The sequence below is a fragment of the Symphodus melops genome, assembly GCF_947650265.1.
Source record: "Symphodus melops genome assembly, chromosome: 5".
In the NCBI taxonomy this organism is placed as follows: Eukaryota; Metazoa; Chordata; class Actinopteri; order Labriformes; family Labridae; genus Symphodus; species Symphodus melops.
In genome coordinates, this window is record NC_136695.1 from 22,632,277 (window position 1) to 22,651,612 (window position 19,336).

At 43.4% G+C, this 19,336-nt stretch overlaps 1 protein-coding gene across 2 annotated transcripts in view; it reads left to right on the forward strand.

Annotated features, from left to right (window-relative positions):
• LOC306824675 (nectin-2) overlaps positions 1-19,336 on the forward strand; it is a 73,434-nt gene that overhangs the window by 30,890 nt on the left and 23,208 nt on the right. The window contains exons 5-7 of one of the 2 annotated variants that reach the window (XM_079344901.1): positions 2-119; positions 735-883; positions 8,798-11,854. In XM_079344901.1, the coding sequence (XP_079201027.1) occupies positions 2-119; positions 735-883; positions 8,798-9,384 (854 nt within the window). In that variant the 3' untranslated portion in view covers positions 9,385-11,854. Of the gene's footprint in view, position 1; positions 120-734; positions 884-8,797; positions 11,855-19,336 lie in introns of those variants that run through there. The other variant, XM_079344902.1, reaches the window with a different exon arrangement.

The following is a 19,336-nucleotide window of genomic DNA, read 5'->3' on the forward strand; positions in this document are numbered from 1 at the left end:
GATGCCCCTCGGGTGACAATAGTGGGTTATGACAATAATTGGTATGTGGGTCGTACAAATGTGCCGCTCACCTGCCAGGCTAGCGGAAACCCTGTCCCGATCTCCGTCCTGTGGAAGACGTGAGTATCAGCACATCCAGCTTCTCTTTTGTGACGTCATTTTTCTCTCTCTGCACTTTCTCTGTTTTTGCCTTTCATTACCCTTCGTTCCCAGGTCCACAGCGCTGTAATCAGCATTTTTATTATTGCCACTACAGCCCTGCACTCTGATTATGGAGATAGGCGTATAATTTCTCATAATGGACTCTGTGACTTGAGCGCTAACCCCTGCTTTATGAGAAACACAATATGACTTCCTTTCTTCTTATCCTCTGTCTTATCAGCTTTTTAACTGTAACAGAATTTGAAAAACATCTTAAAGTCTGGGACATTGACAATGGGAAAGATGAGATCCAACAGCTTTGATTTTCCTGCTGTTTCCATCGCATTTTCCTCCACCATGTGATAATGGGTTGCCTTTTTAGGAAGCAGGAAACTGATTAGTTTTGCATTACCGATCAAGATTAATTTCATGTGATAATACTGCACAGTATAACACATTTTAGAGAATATGGATCCAACTCATTGCTCTCATTGTGCCAAGTCAAACAACTACAATTCTAGCCTCTTTTTTCACCTCTTTTTGTCCTTCTTAATTTCCTTCTATCTCATCCTGATACACTCATGTCTCTGCAGTATGTCAGGAGCGATGCCTGACACGGTGCAAATCAACGGAAACGAGCTGAAGGTGCTTAAAGTAGACGATGCTGTGAACACCACTTTTGTGTGCGAGGTCAAGAACCGTATTGGGACTGGCAGGGACCAGGTCACAGTCATGGTCAGAGGTGAGTTCACAAACACAAACACACGGAAAGCCCCCTACACATGTACACCCACATTTTCTAAACACAGCATCTGTATAGACTATCCTGCAGATGTAGATCAGCTCACATCAAAAAGGTTTTCAAACATAACCAGAAAAAGGAACACTTTTTGTGCACTTTTCTGTGGTTTGACAAATTGGCATTAGAATTGTTCCTGCCATCACAAATCCAGTCATCTGCTGCTCTAAGTAGGTTAAATCCAAGACAAATTGTAATTTGTGGATGTTTCAAATGGTCTAAAACGCTGACAAATCGTACACACTAAGTGCCTCAGTGAAGGAAGCATTTCAGAAATGAAATGAAAAACACATTTGTGGCTCGCTTGGGTCCCGTTCATCATCTTAACCCTCCCCTGGCTTCTTTATAAAAAACGTTTATATCCTCTGAACTGATGAACTGGAACCAAGTGCACTTGCAACACGTGCTACACATTTTCCTGGTGTACAGCAATCTCACGTCTTCCCCAGGCATCCACCTTGTACATCTTCACATGTCACTTGAACACAACATACACAAAGGAAATGAGGACATTTCTTTGGTGTTTAGTGTAGGGATAGAGGGTCTGTCTAGGGTGTGTGTGTGTGTGTGTGTGCAGATTGATCATATCTGCATGCATCTCTTTTGGGTTCTCTCCCTCACCTTTTCAAGCCTCTCCGTCACCGTGGCCTATTAAGCATGCACACCACTTTTTCTCTTTCATTTTGCATGCGCTGTATAATGCTGTATTATCAACGTTTCTATACCTCAGCAGGATCCAAGGTCTGTCAATCTGCCTCTGACATCACATTGCAATTAAGAGAGCATTTCTTTTATTTTTTTAATTGTGGTGCACATTGTGAGAGTGGCATATGGAGGAGAAGGTGCTTCTCTCTGCTTTTCTTGTCCTTTTTTCTGAAAGGAGAGAGCAGTTTGCAAGAACACAAAAGAAATTGAATAGCTTCTCTGCCGTGTCCTTGAACTGTTGTGATGACCAAATGAGCAAATCAGCAGTGTTCATTCATTAAAGGTGATGCATTTGATTCAAAGTGACACTTTTTACTCTGCATTGATTTCAGTTTTTCTTCCGTTTCTGTGTATGTGTTCGTGCAGTTTATTTTTTGAGTTGCATGTATTGAGATGTAAACGTGTGATCTTGTGGTGTAGCACTTGTTGTACCACTTCAAGTCTTTTAGTTAAACCATCTAAAACAGTGCCAGTCAAGATGGAAAACCCACCATGCTTCCATTCCCCGCTGTTCCTCCAGAGTTTGGACTGCCCCCCTCAGAAGGGTTCACTCCTGCATCTCACCTCATACAAAATACATCCTCCTCCACTTTGCTGTCGCATGCCTGCACTTAACCGGAAGTTATTTCCTGCTGACATGGCGGTAAACCTCGTCTGTAATGGGAGGAAAAAAGTGCATTTCTCTGGTGACTACATTTTTAAGAGCAACACAGCGACTCCATGCCCTCGTTTTCTTTCTTTTTTTGTCCCTATTGCTAAGTCCCTCCTTATTTTGTCCTTTTTTTTTTCTTTCTTTCTTTCACTCCTACCCCCTCAATCTTTCTTCAAGTCCCTTGGCTCCTTATGGTGCCACAATATGCGTCACTGGTCCTCTGGGGCCATTTTGTACTGCTGCAGAGTAGTGTTACTGGCTTCTGTATCACAAAGGATGTCACCGTCTCCCACTGTGTATTACAAGACACAAGCAAACGAAGGTACAAAGATCCAGCAAGTGGATGGGGGAAGATGGAAGCTGCTGCTATAAGATTTAAAAAGCCGGTGAACTTGGACTAGGATAAATCAGTGCCAGCATGCAATCCTCACACTTACAGAGAGAGAGAGAGAGGGAGAGGGCAAAGGCATGAGGGATGGAGGAAGAGAGCGGATGCTGACGGCATTTAAAACTCCCATGGGAATCTTGTGCCACTGCATCCTATCTCCTCTGCTATTGGCCTCCACTATCTCTCAGCATGGCGTGTGTGTCTGTCTGTCTGTCTCCAAGCCTCTCAGAGCGGATCAGTCACCCTTTGCTGCTTCAGCTCCTGGCTGCTTCTCTCCTTGCTTCCACCATCCGTTCCTTTCTCTCGCTCTGTCTTCATCCCACTTTTACCTCCCTTTTTTTTTTTCTTCTTCTTTTGTAATACCATGCCTCTCCCTCCTCCCTTTTTCTTACTAGTTACTTTGGTCTCTCCTTTAATTTTAAACCTCCCACAGTTTCCTAGCCCTGTCATCTCCCTCCATCTTGTCTTGCCACTTCCTCCCTCCATCCCACTCCGCTCTTACTCACTGGCAGAAGAAGAGGAGGAGGAGGATAAGACGGGAGCTAAATTTGCTGGCAGTTAAGAGGTGACTGAGGCAACCAGCATGTGTCAGAGCGAGGTTTGTAGTAGGCAGAGAGTGAGGGGATAGTTTTCGGAAAGAAAAAGGTTTGAGTCAGTATCGGTTGAAGTACAATGAAAGAGTTGATGACTGTCGAAATGAGCGAGATATGGAATGGCTCCAGGTTGGGGCTTGAATGCAGACCTTTGGAGGCTAATGTGAATGTGTGTAGACAAACGGGGCTAAGAGGGGCCGACAAGGCGTGAAATGGCCAGCACCTGCTACATAGCAGGTCCCCTTCTTCTCTCTGCCCCAAAGCTGCATGACACACATATCTACTCTAGTGTGTGCCTGTCTGTGTGTGTTCCTGTGTCCTCTGCCCTCAGTCTTGTCCTGTGCTCCCAGAGGCAGCGAGAGGGGTGGATGTCCTCTCTTCTCCTTGCCTCTCTTTCTCTCATCTTCGATCCTGCTGCTTAGTCACACACACAAACGTTTCCTACTCTGCTCTCCCTTCCTCTTTTCTTTAGATTTATCTATCCCTCGCTATCTCTTTCGCTGCAGTTTGCTCTTTTCATTGCATCTCTCATCCTCTCAGTTAGCATATGCTCTCTCCTCATCCTCCTTATCTCTCCCAGGTTGTCTTTCAGCCCCTACAAGACTGCCACTGATCCCCCCCCTGCCCAGAGAAGAGACTCCTGCCCCTAGCTTTCTCCCTCTCTCTCTCTCACACACACGCGCACACACGCGTTATTTAGCGCTGCCTCTCTCAAAAGCTTAACTCTTAAATACCAGTAGCTCTTGCTTAATCACAGCTCAGTAGTCTCCATCCCTCCATTCCAGACTCCTCTCGCGGGGGTTCCTGTCTATCTAACCCAGATTCCCTCTATCTTCTTCTATGTTTCAACCCTCACATTTTTGTCACAAGGGTGACTCAGCTGTGCCTTCTAAAGTTGTATGTCCCCAAATAAATACCCCTCATGGTTTTAACTTAATTAAGTCATTCGGCGCTCTTTACTCTGAGAAGACAGTCCAAGGGCAAGGAGCGTGGCCATTTTCTTCCATTGAGTTTGGGGGGTGTGCGTATCAGTCTTTTCTGTCTCTGTGTTACTCCGGTCATGCGAAAAAAAGCCAGAGAACAGGTCTGATGGAGCCAAGACTCCCTCCAGCCTGCAACTGGCCCCCTGCCCACCCCTCATTAGCACACACTCACACGTACTCAGTTGTGCCTGTGCATACACACAGTTCTGTTCAATAAGTTAACATGCTGACAGAGGGTACTGCTAAGCTATGCTCTAGGTGCAGCCCAGCCCTGTGTCAGCAGGCCACTGTTGACCATGACAATGTGTGTGTGTGTAAGTGCGTGTGTGCGTGTGACCATGCATGTTTTTGGGAGGCTGCAGTTGATGTTACTTCCACTCCATCTCCCTCATTACTTGCGGTCACTTGGAGCGTACGGTTGTGCTGGACGTGACTTCGTAAGAAGCATGCTGTGTTTTGGCTTCCGCAGTATGCTGTGTGTATGTCTGTGAGTGTGTGTTTGAGGAGGGGAGAGCTTGGTGCTTGTGGGCTGCAGTCCCCCCCCTCCGGTTATCCACACAGCATGCATATTGCAGTTTTTATGCTGGCTCATCCAACAGCATGTGTTTAGAAGATGTCCTCTCCTCACCCACTTAAAAAGATTCCTCTTGTACTCTGTTTGGATGTGTCCTTGGTCTGCACTGGGCCTGTACTGGGAGCCTCGGCTGGCTCCTTTACATCTATCTCTTGAATCTTTCAAGTGTTGTGTCCAGAAGGACAGAATAATACATGAACCATCATCCACCAAAGGAATTACCAGTAGAGACTTTGAGAGAGACACTTAAAGAGCTGACTTGAGCGACGCATTAAAAATAATTGGATGACTACAATTTGGAGAGAATTTGCATTTGAATTTGGTGTAATTCCCTTTGATGTGACAGCAATGTGCGGCTGCATCCGGCCCCAGTCTGCACAGCGATGGTTGCCACGTTGCTTGCGCTGACGCTCCACCAAGCCTAAGGTGATAATGCTTTTCTTGTGTTCCTGTTAAGTGGACACTGAGGGCTAGCTCTCACTCTCCTGTGTGTGAACAGCAATGCTTAGCACTACTCGGAGAGAGAGTGACACTGTGTTCAGGGAGTCTGGTGGGGAATATTGAAATAAAGAGAGGGAATTTGCCACACTTTATTTATTTTTTTCTTCCAGGAAAATGTTGCAAGTGAAGGACAGGCGAGGAGAGCAAGGAGAAAATATCTTGTGACAGAAATACAAACGTGAATTAGGGAGATGGTGGGAAAGGGGATTTAGAGAAGATTGAAAGAGTGTATGCAGGAGGCAGCTGGTGAAGTGGAGGCAGAGATGGAGTAAAGGGTTGGTGAAGGAGAAGAGAGGCGGAAATAAAGAGAGTGAAGAGCTGAGCACAGGTGTAGACAGTACCAGTCTACAATTTTCGCCCCTGACAAAAACTAGTTGTACAAGTGTAATGCTATCAGCTCTCTGTACACTTAACAAGAAGGGCTGGATTCCGTTGGGATTTAAAATGGGAACGACAACAAGAAAAGGACCGATTTTGCTGCTTTCATATTTTAGGCAGGGATTCCAACAGCTAGTGGTTAATCCTCAGCAGGGACAGGTGGAAGTGCATGCAGTGGAAAAGAAAGCCAGAGTGTCAGAAAGGAAGTTCAGCTTAGCAAAGGGTTCTTGATCGCTTTCAACCAGTGACTGAAATTAAAAGTCCATTGGCTTGCCACACTTTTTTTATTTTTATTTTTTATTTTTTTTTTAATTTTTATTCTGTAGCTTCGGTTCTAAAAATCTGAAAGACGCAGCAACACTTAATTATCAGACTTAATTCCATCATATAGTGCCTTTCTTCTTCGGTGGCTGTATAAACAGTTTATTGCTTCTGGGACTTCAAGCTGCACAAAATGATCCAAACTGAATAAACGAGTTCATTAAATATGAATCAAGAACTAAATCTTTGAATACAACTCCAAACTTAAATGAAAAGTGTGATTAATAGACATTTTTTAAAAAGTTATGTAATTCTTCTCAGCTCTAAAGAAAGCACCTATATATTTTTTGGAGGAAGACATCACACTGAATTGCTCTTCCACAATAAAGACTATAAAGACTATTTGTTATATTGTTTTACATCCTTGTAAAATAACCAATGTCATTTGAAGAACATTTCTAAGAGCTTCACAGTACAGTGAAAGCTAACAACATGGGTGGAGTTGACCCTTAACGCCCTCGGTTTTAGAGCCATAATCCCTGCTCACTGAGATATAGATGATGCCCTCTCAGGGAACTGGTCATTGGGTCTGCGGAGAGTTATCATAACCCCAGGAAGCACTTAGAGCCCTGAACTCTTGGCCTCAAAAAGCCTGTGCAAAGCAGTTTCACTTTGATGGCTCTCTTGGCGGCTTTACATGCTCAAAGTATCTTAACAAAGCCTGGTTTCAAACCTCAATTCTTCTAAAAGCTTCTAGTGGTTGGTCAGATTTCAAGCAGAGATGTTGGGATACCTTGTTTTGCTTCCTGATATCGATTCTTCTTCTGTACCTACACTTGAGGATCGGCGAAGAAAGTGTAGCCCTCTGATCCAGTGGGAGAAAAACTTACATTTACCAGTAATTGTTATTTACTGTGTTCAACTAATCCTGTACCAATAACATCATTTTCACTGTTTTATGGCCTGGCACAGTACAATTTAGGAATGGTAACACAAAACCAGCAAAGTAAAAATAAGCAATTACTCAGCTCAAACCCTTCAAGACATGTGATGATTACATTTTTTGATTGGTGCTTCACTGAACCCAACTCTGTGTTGAAGGCTGTTTTAACGGGTATAATGGGGACTGGTCATTAATTTTTGATCCCATACTTCCTGATGTATACAATATTCGTCTTGATTTCAAACTCTATTTGATCCAGGGAAAGCCCCTTAGAGCTAGGCAAGTTTATTTATACAGCACATTTCAACAACAATGCAATCCAAAGTGCTTTACACATGACATCAAAAGCATCATGACAGAAGAAAGAAAAGATGCATTAAAAAATCCAGTATTGCTTATTCAGAACGATGTATAGGTTCTTAAAATCGTGTTGGGTCTGTTTAACGAACAACTACCTTAAGTAATCAGCTCAGTGTGCACACACATCTTGTTGCTTTAAAGTCCTTGTGACTGTTAAAGTCTTGTCTAATGAATGATTTGTTTTGGTCTTGGCTGTTGTGCAAGGCGACTGAAACCAATGAATGGCTATGATTTTCTTAAGCAATAAAATGCCTGACACTAAGCCTGTGCTTTCTGTCTCTCGTATCCTTTGCTTTTAAAATACCTCTCCTTACAATGCCCCGCTCCCTGACATCCGTCTGCAGTGACATGTGGAAGAAACTAATGTTTCATGAATCTTGAAAATTTTAAAGCAGATATTTTAAAAGCGAAAAGACACAAGAGAAAACTAGCACAGGCCAGTGTTAGGTATGGAATGTAAAGAGACCAAGGAAGTTTGAGTTCAGAGAGGCTGACATGTCATATGGGACTTCTTTACAACTCTGATTTATACTCCCGGGACTGTGTTGCACAAACAGAAGCTCTGTGTATTGGATGATGGTGCCCTTGTTTTACTCACGCCCTCCTTAGCCAATCTGCACTCCAGGAAAGAATTTGTTTGACTTATTATGAACTCAAAATGGCTTCTTCTGACGTGGGTGTGCACATAAGATGGCAGTCGTGACTAAACCAGTTTGTCCTGAAGCCAAAATGGACACACACATTAAGGAGCAGTCGAGCAGTGCCTGTGGTTTTACACAAATGGAGAGGGGTGCCAATCCGTCCCCTCCTGCTCCACACTCATGGCTTCCAGGAAGAGTTGTCATTCCGCTGTGCCACTTTGTCACTCACTCACTCCTCCTTCTCTTCTTCATCTAATTTCCACCCTGCACTCCTCCATCCATCATCAGCCTCCTCCGCCTCTGCATGGCCTCCACCTGTTCTCCCCTGCAAAATGCCCCCCCCTCCCCCCCTTGCTCCTTCAGACAGTATGTGTCTTCTGCTTGCACCCCCCCATCTTGCCTGCCTTGACTTGTGATGTGTGGAGAGCCTTAGACAGACCCTAGCCAATGACGGCAACACGGGGAAATGTGGTGGGGACGTTGTTGTGACGTTGCAATTTGAATGGGGACAGGAGCAGCTCTGAGGGAGACGAGGAAATGTCAGTGTAGGAAGAGGGTCAACACACACACACACACACACACCTACACACACACACGCACACGCACACATTTGACTTTACTGACACCTCAACACTTTAACACACTGAACTGAATACAGTTCAAACCAGCACAATTTACATTATCCAACTCCTACCTTCTTTTTGTGTCCCTACCTTTTCTCTTCACATTACTCTTTTTCTCTTCCCTCTTTATTCTTTCTATTTTCCCTTCCTGCCCTCTCTCCGTGTTTCAAACTGTTGTCTTTTTTTCCCCCTTTCTCAACCATATCCCTTTCTCCCTTTTTTCTCCCTCGCTGCTTCTCCTTCCCCCTCCTGCAGAGCCCACAGTGAACCCATCCAATGCTGGCGTGGTGGCAGGAGCTGTGATTGGCTCCCTGCTGGCTCTCCTTTTGGTTGCCGCTCTCATCGCCGTGCTTGTCACCCGTAGCCGCAGGCAACAGCAGGGCTACCGCGCCAATGGCGGCGGCGACATGAAGACGCGCATATTCGGTGGCGGAAAGAAGGCCAGCAAAAACGGCACAGGTGGAGGCACGGGGGGCAGCAGCCTCGGAGGCGGCAACAACAATGGCCCAATCTACGTCTACAACGAGAGCTCCTCCCACCAAGGCCTCGCAGAGAAAAACAACCACCACCAGCCGCTCACCATAGGAGGCCGGCCTGAAGTTGTTGCAACTACACCCACCGCCCAGGACATCCTGCTGAGCAATGAATTAGACGATGCAGAGAGGAGGAAGTTTGATGAGCTGGAGGAGGACGAGAGGTATGACCACTTCTCTGGAGGGGCCCCTATCCTTCAGCTTCGCGCTCCACAAGACCAGGACAATATAATTGGAGACTACATGGATGATGACATGGAGTCCCAGCGGGACGGCTCGGTCATCTCTCGGACTGCTGTTTATGTATAGAGGAGGAGGAGAAGAAGAGTGGAAGGGAGGAGGAGAAAAAAAAATGCAGTGATGGTGGATTCCTCCTGAGGATTTTATGGCTCCATGGTCTTATCCATGTATGATTTAAAAAAGAAAAAAAAGAGAGAATTATACCACTTTTATTTTTGAAAATTGATTTTAAATATAGTTGATTATTAATCACAGTGAAGCCCCCAGAATGGAAAGTATGAACAGGAGGGTTTGTTGGGATATTCTGAAAGGATCCTTGATATAAATGTGTCTCTAAGAACTGGAAATCAAAGGGAGAAAAGAAACAACCTGTCTCCACTGTTTCAGCTCATGCTATCGCTATCACTGGGACCTTGACAAGAACTCTTGACAGACAAAAGAGACAAACTGTGTAGAGTGGGAGTAAGATAATGGAATCATGATACAAGCTTGGCTATAAAGGAGGCAAACACACTCGCAAATTCACTCTTATCTTCACCAAAACAGTAGAAGTGGAAAGGCTTGTCAAGCCAGATACATATTTCCTGCTTGTCTCAGGCCTCCTGTGGAAAAAAACAAAAAACGAAACCCTTTTTGTTCTGGTTCTGCGTTGTGTTGTGACAGCTGCTGGCTTAGTTGGGAGCAGGTGATGGGTTTGGAAGAAAACAATGTAAGGTATAGACAGTTGCCATCATGCGATATATAGAAAAGAGACAAATGCTCCTCATACACGTAAAGAAAAAAAAAACCTGACAATAGACTTTAAAAAATAAACATTAATCTGCTGCTCCAATCCAACTCCAGCTCAGAGTTTGAAACAACTCCTTAACAAGGTATTCACATACAAACTTTTGCACTGTGCCTAGAGGAAAGAGACGGTAAACAAGAAACGAGGGAATGAAGTGTAGCTGATCTGACAGGGTCAGGGATGGAGAGAGGGATGCAGGAGACAGGAGAGAGCAATAGAGAAGCACGTCTCTCCTTCTTCTCTTCCTCCTCATCCTCGTCTCCTCAGAGCGCTCCTGACAGGAGGAGCTTGATTGGTAATGAGCCGTGAAGTCGCTCGCTTTAGCTGGGACCAACAGATTGCCACCACTTATCGTTTATGACGTGGCAGTTTCCTCCCCCTCCCACCACCACTTCTATCACTCCCTCTCTGTCTTTCACTCTCTCCCCTCATCCCTCTCTCCCGTTGTTTATGGGGAGTTTATGATTTATCCAGGGCAGTGTTGAGGTCAGGGCCACAGAGAGCAGGGGGAGTATTTTACTGCTCCTGATGTGTCAAGCGCCCCACTAACTCTACTCCAGCACGGCCTGCCGTGACATGCAGGACTGACTAATCCACCTGGAGTGACCATGCTCACCCCGCTGCATGGGCACTCCCATCTCCTCTTAAATTCAGTAAACGACTGGCGAATCTGAACACCAGCTCCAATGTAAGACTGTGCTAGCTTAGATTGATTTTCACTGACATCAAGTAATATTCCTTTCCATTAGCGGATGTTGCTTAATGTGGAGAATTGATCAGGATGATATTAAAGGTCCGCAGTGAACCTATGGGGGTCATATTGACTAACAGGCAGCACCTGGTGAAATGGTCCTTTATGATGCAGCTTCAGGGCAGATTGTCTCCTGACTGTTAATTTATCCTTTTAACGAGTCACTGGAGGCCTGCTAAGACAAATATTACTTGTGGCTACTGTACACAGCTTTCTTTCAAGCTCAGAGTGCTCAGTGTGTTTGTGAAGCCTCCAATGACTGTGATGGACAATCTTAAAGAGAAGCTCTGTTGAAGCTCCTCTAATTATGGGTTTTCTGGCCTTTTAATCAGCTCCCCTTTGACCCTCTGGGAATCTGGTGAGAGCGTTTTTTTTTTCTTTTTCCGATGACTGTACTGACCTCCTTTAAGGCCCAACTAAGAGCTGGGTTGCAGTTTGCTGCAGGTCATGAGGTCACATTGCCAAGGGCAAGAATGGACTCCGCCATAGCTGCTTTCTGACCTTGAACTTTGGAAGTTAGAAACACAAGTGTGCAGTTCAAGTATCAGTCAGGGCAAGACTGCACGTGTTTGCCATTGTGATAGCTGTAAACCCTCAAAGAGAGAACAGGAGAGAAATGGAGGAGGCAGAGAACACTCTCCCTGTTTTAGCACCGTCTAGCATATTGTAAGCCAGTGTGTTCAATAGGATTATCGTTTAATGGCCTTAGCTTCTACATAACCGCAGCTCCTGTCAACCTGGGGTACAGAACATTTACAGAGCACGGCTGATTTGCCACAACCACTCAAACTTTAAAATGTATTACTTATTTTTGCACTTGTAAGTGTCCATCGCTGCAATGAGAAATCCGTGTAATATGTGGTTTTTGGGGTAAAAGTGGCAACATAAGGGACAAAACTGTTGTATGTAAATTTTGGTGTGCGGTATCTGTGTACTATATATATGTAAGCATCTTTATTTTTCTTGTGAAAATGTGGATATTTATAAAAATGTAAATCTCAGATTGATGGAGCCAGTGTTGCCAGTGTTGTGGAAGGAAAGAGAAAGGTTGGGTTGGAAAGTTAAATGTGTCTCAGAGGTCTTCAGAATGTAATTTTTAATCCAATGAAAACCTCTTTGGTTTGGTGGTGGTGTTATAGAAAGCAAGGCAAGTTTATTTCTATAGAACATTTCAGCAACAACAAGGCAATTCAAAGTAGACAATACACAAACATCATAAAGCATCATGACGAGCAGCAGAAAAAACACACCTTAATATATCGCAATATAAGCAGCTAAAACAGAAACTAAAATAAAGAATAAGGTTATATAAAAATAAGTGACACAGTTGTAGTTACAAATCGTATTAAGATTAATGTATTCAAATTGTTTAATGACAAGCAGCTGTAAACAGGAGTCTTCAGCAGGTCTGCAGTTTTCTGAAAGTTATACGTAGGGCATAGAAATTAAACGCTGCTTCTCTTCACTGGATCTGACGCTGGGGACAGAAAGCAGACCTGTACCACAAATGAGTGGTCTGGAAGGTTCATAGTTATCAAAAATCCATTATCTATTTTGGCCCTAAACCAGTACTTTAATCAACCAGCAGTTATACAGTACAACAAACTAACAAATCTAACAAAGCAGAAGTCATATAAAGCCTAAAAGTCCATTTTATATTGCAGTAAAAAAAAAAAAAGTATATGTATGTATATATATATATATATATATATATATATATATAAAAATGCTTTGGTGTTTTTTAAAATTATTTCTTGTCTGCCTTTCCACATTATAAGCACAAAATAATATTTTTGACCAATTGGCTTCTCCATCTTGACAGACACCCTGCCAATGCAAACATACCCACAATACGTATAATTTATCAGGTAGACCGTGAACATGCAGGCAATGCTTGTTTTGCATCTGACTCAGCTCTGTGTGTGTGTGTGTACAGTGTGTGTACATTGTGTGTATTTTGGTAATGCTTTGGGACATCTCTCACTGCCATTTGAGCTGTAACCTTAGTAGCCAACCTTTGTCACCATAGGAAACTAGGGAAGTGAAGATATTATTGTGCATATGGACAGCACACTGACTCACACATGTATATGCACACTGTACACATATATACGCCAAATGCAGAGAAACATTCGCCCACACACAAACACCCCTCAGTCACTCTCATTATGCTCACTCCCACAGCCAAACTGTGCAGAAGACACCTCATACCTGACAACTCTGCCATCTCCTGACACAAGCCCACACGAATACACTCGCATAGCTGCACACAAGTACGCACACACACAAACACACTTTGTCTTTTCCTCTTCTGGCTCTGTGGCTCTGTCATGACTTATACGCAGTCCTGTTACTGTGGGAAGAGCTGCAGCATGATATGTCCCCCTGCTCCGCTGCTTTCTATTCCCCGCAACTTGTCCGACTACTTTCAAATCCATGACCATGTATTAGAACCAAGACAAGTGCACTCTTAGTGACACACACCTTAACCCAGTGTAAGAAAACACAGGCTTTTTAGGAAGCTGTGTGTCCCCTCTGCATTTGTTCTACACAGGAAATGCAGATTTCACAAAAGATGCCCCTCTGCTGACCTCCATCCCCTCTCAGATCCCTTTGAATGCTTTTAGAGAGTTGCAACTTCCCACTCGCCTCCCAAATGATAGTTTTTCTGACTTTTTATTTTTTATTTTTTTCACTTCAGTCACCTTCGCCACCATGACCACCTCCACAAACAGACACTGTTGCCACCCACCAAGTACAGGCCTGTCAGATAAATTGCTTTTAGAGAAATCCACGATCCATGTCTGGGTCTAGCACAAGGTTAGATAGTAAAAAATATATATATTTTATCAGAAAGCCACATACTGTTGCTGTTTCTTTGGCTCCAAACATCTGATGATTATTCAAAGCCTTAACATCTCCCATATCACTTGCATAAAAAGAAGAAAAGGAGATATCCTTCCTGTGTACATAGTATAAATATATAAATATGTAGCAGAGAAAAGAATTACTAATTTATGGTGTCACGTTTGTGTATTTCTCAGTGACAGCAAGCATGAAGGATTTATTTTCTCCTATTACAGTTTCTCTTCTTCTCGGTTATTTTGCAGTGCTTTATAATTTATGTTTTCAGAGTGCTTTATTCTTGAGTGCTGCGCTGTGATTGCTGCCAAAACTGGCAAAATGTGCTTCTTCTATACAAATGAACTGTGCACACAACAGAACAGTCACACCCCCCTAAAATGTGTTTTTTTATTCTTACCATTATTGACTGCTATGTGTAACTTGTCTTTTCTTTTTTGTATTTTTTAATTTTGAATTTGTTTTGTTCTTTGAAAAAATTGAAACTGAAACTGTTGTCACCATTTTGTTGTCTTTCTATATTTTTTCGTATTCTGTTGCTATTAAAGACTTCTTGGTTTTTAAAATGTTCCAGTGTGGCTCAGCCTGGTGTCTCTTTCCCTCCCTCTTCCTTCTGTCTCTTTAACACTTAAGGTGAACGAGGATGACTGAGCATCTCAATTGAAAAGAAGTGCAAGTCATTGATTCTCACTGATTAGATTTATAGATTAATTGATCGGGATATGAAGTGGCCTCACCGTCTCTTGTCAACCGTCCTTCACTACAGACGCATCACCCCTCCTCTGTTTCACCCCCGCTCTCATTTCCTGGTCTGTCTTTTTGTCTCGTCTCAGATTTGATAAATCTGTGTGTGTGTGTGTGTCAGTCAACAGACCTGAGATAACAGGCTTAGAGCGAACTGAGAACAGGAATAGGAGAACCCATTTTGTAGATTATAATTGTCCTGAACTTGAGCTCCGCCTCCTCTGTCTCAGTCTGATTTGTATGTGGGTCTTGGTTGGCTGATTTGAACTTGCTGCCTTGGTAACAGGTATGTAGGGGACTTCTGTATTCTTGTTTAAAGGGCACATTATTCTGTAACGATTTTGACTGAGCATACTGCTAATGAAGAGTGATGAGTGCTCAAGCATGCTCTTATTTCATGCATTTTTTAATATATATATATACTATATATATATAGATATAGATATAGATATATATATATACTGTAGATAGATAGATAGTTCAGTTGGGCATCTTCTCCTCACACTGTGCATGAACACTAAATGAGACAGAAAGGATGTAGTCGTCAGTGGTTTTCCTGGAGAGAGGCAGTTTGTGTTTTCAGTAGGGGAATGTGCAGGCCAAGCTGAAACTGGGTAAATGGAGCGCTGCTCAAAGGCTGCATTGTTTGAACTCTGACTAAACCAAACTGGTTTGGTAAAATTTTAACAGAAGGGCATGCAGAGGGCTGTCTTTGTGTGTACAGGTTTGTGTACTCTGTGCATGTGTGTGTGTGTGTGTGCTCATGCATGCATGTGCATCTGCCTTATTTAGTTTACATGTCTGTGTGCACACCAAATGACACAATTCAGTTCTGCTGTCAAACTCCAGAACATGGCGAATAACAGTGTGTGTATGGCGGTTATAGCAGTGAGGGCTCTGTGTTTGCCTGCTGCTTTGATGCGGTCATGTATCTGTGTGTCATCTTGGCTTCTTGTCGCAGTTCATTTTTGTTGCAGGCTTCTTCTGTCAATGCACAGCTATTTACTGCGAGTCCAGCCCACCATCTGGCCCCTCTAATTGCTTTGGATTCGAGGCTGGCGAGATAGTGTGTGTGTGTGTGTGTGTGTGTCTGTCTGTCGTACTCTCTGACTCCTTTGGTTTTCTAGTTGAATGTGGAGGACTCGTGCACAGCAGACAAGAAGTAATAACAGCTTGTGCATCACTGTTGTTTAGACAGTACTTGGTCAGAGACAAAAGTGTGCGCCTCATGTGAGAGTGGAGACCCTGTAACCAAGAACCTGGCCTATTTCAGCCCTGAGCAAATAACCTGGATCTGAAGCCAAAGTGACAGCAGCTACGCTGAGCACCACCACTGTGTTGGACATTAGTGTACAGTGATGAGACGTGGTGCAGAGCCTCGGGCTAGCTGGTTGTGGCCCTTTTTATACCAAGTTGTGCTTATGTTTTTAAGCAGAGAATGAGCATGTGAACATGTTTGGTCAAACAGCATGTGAAAGGAGAAATTCTACCTGCATATTATCCCATCTGCTCTTTTGTAAAGCGTCTCAAGATAAGACTTGTTATGGATTGGCGCTATACAAACAATTGATGATTGATTGATTTAAGAAGGTGTTTAGGTGCACCCTCTGTGTGCTCGGGTGCCAGCTGATCCGATTTCCACCGGCTATTTGGGTGTTAAGGGGTTTATGTGCTTGATAGTTATCGGATTGTGTGCCATGTATCAGTGCTACGATGTGACGCTGACTATGCTTTCAATGTTGTTTCACACATCTGTCTTAACATTCACTTTATATTTATTTCAAGCGCTGGCAGCTACAAACAGTTTATTTACCATCCGATGGCGTGTTTGTTTGTGCGGGTGGTAGGGATTAGCACACAGACCCACATTTACACTCTTCTCTGCTGATAACAGCAAACACAATGCTCCTCATTTAACCTCTTACCCTCTGGCTCTAGGCCTGACTAATAAATCCCCGAGTGAATGATGAATGGCGAGGACTCACATTGATGTGTGAGTGATGGCTGCAGTGACCCAAGCCTTCACAGGGATTAAAGCAAGTCTCTACCTCTGACCTCAATTATGAAAGTAAGCTCTTGTATATTTTTATTAGCATTTAAAGCGGCTTGCTTTTCTCTGTCCTGCTTGTGGTGAAGTTCCAGATCTCAAGCTGGGTATGTCTTGCAATTACTGGAAGATTTGTATCAAACAATTAATCTTTTAACTGACAGTGATAGGTCTCTCATTGTTTCAGCTCTGCAATCCATCCTGTTGGCTTGAGTTATAGCTTTTAGTAAAGCACATAGTCCTCAGTCATCTGACCTCAGTCATGTTTTTCATTTGCTGAAGACTAGACTAGAGGAGAAAATCCCCTAGGACAGTGAAAACATGAAGATGACTGCAGCACAGTTTCAACATCACAAGGGAAGAAAACAAGCGTCTGGTGTTCTCTCTGGGTGAAGATGACTTTTTCAAAGCTTGTCTTAACTGCACACATTTGCTTTCTTGCCCTACATAAGCAGGACAGTCAGGCTGCAGTGCATTTCGCCAAATGCTTACTTCAGCATGCTGACATGCTCAGCAACGGTGCTTGCATGATAGTTGGCAGGTATTTTTACCGTGTTAATAATCGTGTTTTCTGATGCAGCATGATAATATTTCCTAACATGCACTTAACACATGAAAGGCAGAGTGTTATGGGGATTTAATTTGCTTGGTATTCCTTAAAAGCCTAATTTTGTCTCGATGACAAGATGCCGTTTGTAAAGTGTTAATGTGTCAATTATTTCAAAATGTCCCAATGGCTGAATAGTTAAATCACAAACCTGTAATTTAACTCCTGGCTGTCATTCTACACGTTCCTTTTGTGTCCCTAGAATGGCTATTGACATGGCAAACTGCAAAAGAGGACTTTTACAGGGACTGTGGATACAAGAAATCATTTGTGAGTCATTCACTCACAACTTAATGTGAAAGAAATGCAGGAAAAGACTGTTCAGTTTAATTGTCCACCTTATACCTTTTAATATAGATATTCATATAATTTCATGGAGTACAAACAGGACTATAAAGTGGACTGCATATTATTTCCAAAATCATTTCAACTATATGTGTTGTGTAAGCACTTGTTGCCTTTTCTGGCAGTTTAGCTCACTTTCACCCTGTTTATTTGTCATTAGAAAAAATCAGCATTCATTTACTGAGTTTTTAATAAACAGTCTTTTTTTCTGATCAGTTGATTTTTGAGGAGAGAACTGTCTGAACCTCGCTTTTTTTGGGGGGGGGGGGGGGGTGTTCAGTGGCACATGCTAAAATGCCTTTGTTTTTAAGTGACAAGATAAAAAGTTCTGCTCCACCCCTTCTCTTAGTTTGGTTTCTTTTTTTTTTTTTTAAAGATTTATTTTTGGCCTTTTTTTGCCTTTATTGTAGAGGGAGGACAGTGGATAGAGTCGGAAAGGGGGAGAGAGAGTGGGGAGAGACATGCGGGAAATGGCCACAGGCCGGACGCGAACCCGGGCCGCCCGCGCGCGAGGACTAAGCCTCAATACATGGGGTCGCGCGCACTGCAGCTGCGCCACCGGCGACCCCTGTTTGGTTTCTTTTTTAATATTTTGATGACTTTGCTTTTGTAAAGGCATTAGCCACAGGCAACAATTATTCATACACTGTTTGCTCTCGAAGCCGGTATTACCTTATTACTTCAAATGTTAATGACATGCCGATGAAAATTATAGCTCCTCCAAATGTTGTTAGAAAACGGTTAGCTGGTTTGATTGACATCTATTTCAAAATGCCCTGAGGAAGGAATCCCTCTTTAAGTAATGATCACATTTCCTAACCAAAGAAGGTGCTTTAAAAGTACCAGACTGGAAAATGTACTTCTTGGAACCAGGTATTGTTATAATGTCAAGCAAGGTGAAAGCAGAGGACGTTACATTTGTAAATGATACCAGGACATTGGAAAATGTATCATTTCTCTTCCTCAAGCGGTAAATGATAACATCTGATCTTCTGGCTTCTGGTCTTCGGGTTTTGTTAAGATGTGTGTTCCAATGTGCACAAACACACAAACACTCCTATAAAAAGTCATCCAGGCAGAAAGACAGACAGGAGAAGTAGATGCTCGTGTTTCCCCCTTAAGGCCCTTTGGCAGTCTCTCTTCCAACCCGTGCTGACAGGGCTAGAGGTAACTGGGCGGTTGCAGTGCATTGTTGGCCAACTGCTAGGAGGGCGGAGAGAGAAAGGGAAATAGTGGGTAGCATGGAGGGAGGAAAAAGAGTGTGTGAGGGAGGGAGGAAATCTGAAGCCTCATGTATTGGCAGACCGGAGGCTATACGTTGTATGAATTTAACAGTGTACAAGATTAAAATCAAATACAGGAGAAGAGACAAAAAAAGGAGAAGAGGAGAGGACAGAGAACAAAAGGGCAAAAAGTAGAACAGAGGGAGGGAGACGAAGCCTGATTAAAGAGAGTGGAGACGGCTGAGTGAGGGAGGAGGATGATGAGGGCCGAGTTGTTGCAGCTGTATTAGTGTAGCTTCTAGTGTGTGTGTGTGTGTGTCAGTGAGGCAGATTGGGAGAGAAGCTTTGACGTCCTCAGAAAGCCTCTGACCTCGACACACCTGCAAAAACATCCTCAATCAACAGATGAAGACTGCAGCATGCGTGCATGCTTGTTTGTCAGTTAAATAAGCCCTCCAAGGTCTTCATGCTGGGACTTACCTGGAACAAATCCTGTCGAAGGAAATGTGAAAACAAAGACCATTGAATGAATGCATTATGACCACCAGGGAGGGTAGCTTCAAGCTAAGAGTGCGCGTGTGTGTGTGCACGCGGGTGTGTGTATGCATGACTTTTGTGGGTATGAATAAATGAGATTTATATCAGGGAAAGAATA